The 6,117-nt window shown below is 34.6% G+C and overlaps 1 protein-coding gene across 1 annotated transcript; it reads right to left on the bottom strand.

The window, feature by feature from the left end:
• Positions 1 to 4,609: 4,609 nt before the first annotated feature.
• On the bottom strand, positions 4,610 to 5,887 carry LOC111452542 (chaperone protein ClpB1-like). The gene is made up of 2 exons (XM_023093317.1): positions 5,783 to 5,887; positions 4,610 to 5,035 (listed from the first exon to the last, which is right to left on the bottom strand). Exons 1-2 carry the CDS (start codon positions 5,885 to 5,887, stop codon positions 4,610 to 4,612), a joined length of 531 nt encoding a protein of 176 aa, XP_022949085.1.
• Between the last annotated feature and the right edge of the window lie 230 nt (positions 5,888 to 6,117).

The following is a 6,117-nucleotide window of genomic DNA, read 5'->3' as shown; positions in this document are numbered from 1 at the left end:
GGTTAGCTCAGGATTAAAATCGAGTTACCTAGGTCATCGAATGAAAAGAAAATCAGTCTCAACAGTAAACGACATTATAAAGTGAGAGTGGTTTTCTTCATGGTCCGATCTTATGCAATACTCATTGCATAGGACACCCCCACTCACATGTCTCCACATGTACAAACGCCCCCACTCACATGTCTTCACATGTACAATTTAGTGATCACATTGTTTATATCATATTACAAAAGTGGGCCGCATCCATAGTGTCCCCAGAATAAGGTACTCAGCCTTATCCTTATACTATAGATCATTTTGACTATATACTTGAACTTGATCCACTCTTATGTCTCTACATATAGTTCAAGTAATCATACTATAGCCAGAGTGTTCTTAGTTTATTGGATTTAGGTTAATGATCGTAAAGTTCATTTTATTCAATAACAATCTTTATTGAATAAATAACGATAATAACTTTATTGAAAATAGAATATATTTTTGTTTACAAACTATGAGTTTTAGGACATAAAACCCAACAAAAATAAGGACGAGGCATTGAAACAGGTGGAGAAGGTGGTGTTCTCTCCTGATATAGTTGCTCCTACTGAAGAACCTATTGATTAGGTAGATAATAACTCTGATGTCTTAGAACAGGAGGAACAAAGCCTTGAGGAGAAAAGCTTTGTAAATGAAAGAGCGGAGGAACCTGAATCTATCACCAATAATAGACCACGAAGGGTAATTCGAAAACCTGTAAGGTTTGATGATACGATAGCATATGCTTTCTCTATGATCAATGGAGTTCCCAACATACGTATTTAGGCTTGAGGTGGCAACCAACTCAGTTATCAACTTGGAGATCTTATGACAAGGTGGAGATTGTTGTAAATTGTCATAAGTTTTGATTTGATTTGGAGATTATGAGAAGGTGGAGATTGTTGTAAATTATCATACGATTTGATTTGGTTAGGTTATTTGGATTAGATTTGATTGGATTATTTGGATTAGATTTGATTTGGTTATTTGAATTAGATTTAGTCTCAGTCATATCATATCGAAGACTTGATTATGTAATGCTATATAATGAGAGAGTTCTCCCTCCGGATATCCATTCCTAACAAGTGATATCGAGATTTGGGAGAGTTTTGGGTGTCACATCGTATTTGTTGAGTGACATATTGGTGAGAGTTTTTGTAGTGTGATAGCTAGGTATTCACTTGTAACACTTGGGTTTATTAGTGATTGGTTGCTACCCGTGTATGCAGGGGAACTTCTTCTCTCCGAACCATGTAAAGATCTTGGTATCTGTTTGTGTAATTTCGTTCATTTGTTCCGCTTTCGAGGCACAACACTTCTCTCCTGCATTATTCCTCTCAGATCACCTTCTCCCTGCATTATCCCTTCAACCTCCTTGCTTAAACTGTGCACTAAATTTCAGTATTGAAACGTTTCTCCTCAGGAGCAGCTTCCCCTGCATCATACCGCCGGCGTTTACCTTTTGGACTTTGTGGCTCCTTGTGGATTTGTTCAGGACCTATATTCGACAGCTAACAGGTGCTTTTGATCGTCTGTGCCCCATTCTTTATGGTTGTTGTTTTACGTATAATGTTATTCCTATGTTAAAGAGCTTTTACCGATAGACTATCCAACGTGGTTAATTTTGCCATTTGGAGGGAAGGAGCTGATGCAAATGTGATATTTTTGTCGATAGCTGTAATTGCGAGTGTTCTGAACTTTCACGTGTATGGATATCTATGGAACAAATTGTGTCTGTGCCAGTTCCATGGAGGGTTCTCTTTCTTGATGATATTATGATTACTTAGAATGATCTCTATCAGTTCAGCGATGAGTGGTCATTTGGTCAAAATGCGACTGAAGTTATAGATATTCAGAGAAGTGGAGCTACAATAGCTTTTGACTATTTCAAGCATTTGCCAATGCAAGATGTTTGTGGGAACTTTGACATTGGTTCTTTCCATCACAGAGGGCTGAATGGATTTGAGCGCATGAGGAGGCTTTATGAATACATGGAGGATGGGGATCTTTGGAGGTGGAGTCTCCCAAATAGTAAGGCTCTAAGCAGTGGTTTGAAAGACTTGAATATTGAATATGAGACCCTGTTGAATCCTAGCTTATTTGATTAGGTAATTTGTTGCGAGGTGGAGTCTCTCTCGTATTTTCTTTCTTTTCTCCTTTTGCAGGTATTCTAGTAGGGGCTGGGAGTCGTGGGCTGAAGGCTGAGCGTGGTGTGGCCGTCGTTTCGCGTGGGATCTGCGAAACTCGACGGGCGCCGAAAAACTCGCGAGTTTTCCGGTGACCGAGTTTTTTTTTTTTTCTTTTTCTTTCCTAGATTGTTACACCATTATTAGTATAGGTTAGTATAAGTTGAACTGTAATCCCCTTTCAGCATTGTTCTTTTTCTTTTCTTTCCCTTATATTTGTTATTCATAAGGTAATAAAAGGCAAATTTATGTCTTATTTATGATAAGAGTCATTTAAGCCAAAAGTATAGTAATGACCTTAGATTAAATAGGTAAAATTTAGGGTCGTTACAGTGATACACCCATATTTATTCACGATTGTACAGACGCATACACTAACTACTAGGCAGGGGAATGATCATTATGTTTGACATAGTGTTGTCGTGGCGGTCGCTACTCCTAACGGGTGTCCGACATCAACAACTCCCAGAGTATGCTCGCCCGACCAGAAAGGGGCTCAAGAAGTGTGCAAACCAATTGGTGGGTTCATACTCGCACGTATGGGCCGTGTGTAGGAAATTAATTACACATCCAAGTTGCCCATTAGGATAGCCATTGTAGTAAAACAGACTATTATGATAGGTCTCATGCATGCATTGTCATGTCCTTGCATTATGACCTCGATAGGGGTCCCTTACTAAGTATTTTTAAAATACTCAAGCCACGTGCTATTATATTTTTCCGGAAAAGACAAGGACAGACTGTTATGATAGGTCTCATGCATGCATTTTCATGTCCTTGCATTATAACCTTGACAGGGGTCCCTTACTAAATATTTTTAAAATACTCAAGTCACGTGCTATTATCTTTTTTAGGTAAAGGCAAGGCGCCCCTTTAAGGCTGACGGTGACATGGCAATTCCTGAGACTGTGACAGATGCTTAGGATAGATTCACATTTAATTTTAGTAGCCTATAGATTAATAATAGGACATGTCATTTTGTATTGTTTTTAATCATATTCCTTTCTATTAGTTTTATTCAAAAACATAAAATAAAGTATTCAAGTTTAAGATTGATGTTATTATAAAGAATAAATAGAGTTAATTCGCATTAAATGTTCATAATATATGTACGACTTTAGGTTAAGCAGAAAATTTAGGATTGTTATAGTTGTGATCTTAAGAAAGACCTTAGAGATGATGTTGGTGGTCTTAGACATGAGTAACTCCAACGTGATCCGAACAAGAAAAGTTACCTTTACATACAAGTAAAAGTATACAGAGGTCCTCTCCATCGTTAAAGACAACAAGTTGATCAAACAAAGTGAAACTAATATTTTTTTTTTTTTTATTTCATTTTCATTTTCCTCATTTATTTCCTTGAAATCTTTGGTATTTTTCAATGGATTTGATAATTATTTTGTAAGTGCCCGTACCATGATCTTTTATTTCATAATAGAAGAGGTTAAAAAAAAAAAAAACTCCCAAATGGGTCATTTTTTAAGCGAAGAAAATGGGTTGTTCAGTGTTTTGGTTTGAAGCAGTGATAATTTTTCTAAATACAATATTTAAATATTAGTTTTACCAATTTAAAACAAAATTAATTACAAATATTTATAAATTAAGAGTAAATTAGATTTTAGTTGATAATTAAGAACAAATATTAACATGTTAATCCCATTTTAGGATTTTAGTTTTTTATTTATTAATAGACAAGAAAATCAAATATCATACCGTTTGAAACCACCCCTTAATTTATTATATATAATATAATAAAGAATAAATAAAAATTATAAATTAAAAAATCAATCTCTCAACATTTATATAAATAATAAAATATCCTTTTAGGTATAATTCTATTAAAGAGGGCATTAATAGTTGCAAAAGAGTGAAATCAGTCAAATAATTATAATTATTTAGAAAGTTCCGTAGTATAAAATTTATAGAGTTATAATTCAACTTAAATTACATATAATTTTAGGCCTATCTAAATTAATTAATAATCTATTATATTTTATTTAAAGATTTAATGGAGTAGAATTGAACTTAAATTATAATTACATAGAAGTAAGATATTTATTTAGGATTATTACATTTACATGGAAAATTTAGAATTTTCTAAATCTGTTAAATTTTCTAAATTTTTTAGAAAATTTAGAATTTGAGTCAATTCATAGGTTGATTGTTTTTTCCTCGAATTAACTTCGACCAATTTGAAAGTAGGGTTACAACCCAACTTTAATTTTAAGATTATTATGAAAATTAAGAATACTTTTGTAACCAACAATTAGTGATGTATGGCAATTTATGTTTCCGAAAGTTCAAGATTTTAGTTATTAATATAATGTATTAGGGATAAATACTTTTTATTTTTAAGATAATTATTAAAAAAAATATAAAAAAACTCGAAAATAGAAGGGTAGACACTAAGTTATGTTGTAAAATTTCTTCGAGTTGCCCCAATACTCAATACAGCGTAGCTGCCCTCTAGCCAGCATAGGCTTGAAAAGGTTAGCGACATCCATTGACTCCTCTGTTCTTCCAGCACCAAGAACAAGATGAATCTCATCGATAAACAATATGACGTTCCCCCCCTCTACATCTTCAACTTCCTTCACTACAGCCTTCGATCTCTCTTCAAACTCTCCCCTGTACTTAGCACCCGCAACTAAAGCACCCATATCCAAAGCTATGAGCCTCATCACATCAATAAGATTACTTGGAACATCCCCTCTTACAATTCTTTGTGCCAATCCTTCAATCACTGCAGTTTTTCCAACACCAGCCTCCCCAATAACAACTCGGTTGTTCTTAGTCCTTCTCCATACAATTCTCACCGCACTACCAATTTCCTATAAGGTAATATATGCCTACCAACATCCCCTCTTACAAAATGATTGATTCTTGAAAGAGTTGTGCGCCAAGACAGTTCCAAGGAAATTGGAAACGTTTTTTATAAGGAAAACAGTTCCAAGGAAATTGGAAACGTTTTTTATAAGGAAATATTTGCCTCCCAGAATCCCCGGGATTTCCGGCGGTATTTATTACATTTATTCTTATTAGAAAAAAAAACATGATATAGTAGGTAGTAAAAAGATAAAAAGATACTCAACTAGAGCGCGGTCTACATAAATGTACCTCTTTACTATCATCAATAGTATGTAACACTTTGGCTTCAAAAGTTGTTGGAAACTCTGTTCGAATGTGTTTGACATCAAAAGTGATATAATACAAGATACCCATGGAAGCTTGATGGTTAGCTTTCATGACTTTCACCAAAGTTTGTACCCTAAAAATAAGAAGGTTTGAGGGGTTAGAAAGGTTATTGATAAAATGTATTGATAAAAGGAAATATAGACAGAGAAGAGAAGGTGAAGTTTACCTACATTTTTCATGTTGTACTCATTTATAGCTTTCCCCCACAATCTCGAAGATGTGGTCCAGATAGATATTCCTCACATATAGGTTGGATGAGACCAAATTCAGAGTTGTCCCTAAAACTGGGTACATCAAAACCCTGTGTACAAAATATAATATTAAAATTCATTGAAATGGGAATAAAAGTGAAGGGAAAATAGGAATGAGAATGGAAACAATACATCCGAGTGGAGTATGGCTTGAGAGTATCGGCTCATCTCTTCATCGGTCAATTCATCGGGATCAATTGGTTGTTGGCATGCATGAGCAGAGTGGAGAGGTGCCATTTGAAGATCAACCAACGAATTGGATCGAAGAATATTCAAAACCTGATAGTTATAGATGTAAGGAAAGAGTTAAAATGAAATCTAACAGAAACACCGAAAACCAATCAACAAATGAGGGGATGGATTCCAATTGCTTTTGATTGTAAATAAATTGGAAGTCTGAACAAAGAGAATCAAGGAAGAGGTGCCATTTGAAGATTAATCAACGAATTGGATTGAAGAATATTCAA

The sequence above is a fragment of the Cucurbita moschata genome, unplaced genomic scaffold, assembly GCF_002738365.1.
Source record: "Cucurbita moschata cultivar Rifu unplaced genomic scaffold, Cmos_1.0 Cmo_Scf00014, whole genome shotgun sequence".
Taxonomy (NCBI): Eukaryota; Viridiplantae; Streptophyta; class Magnoliopsida; order Cucurbitales; family Cucurbitaceae; genus Cucurbita; species Cucurbita moschata.
Note: the sequence above shows the minus strand (reverse complement) of the source record. Positions and strands in the feature narration are given on the sequence as shown.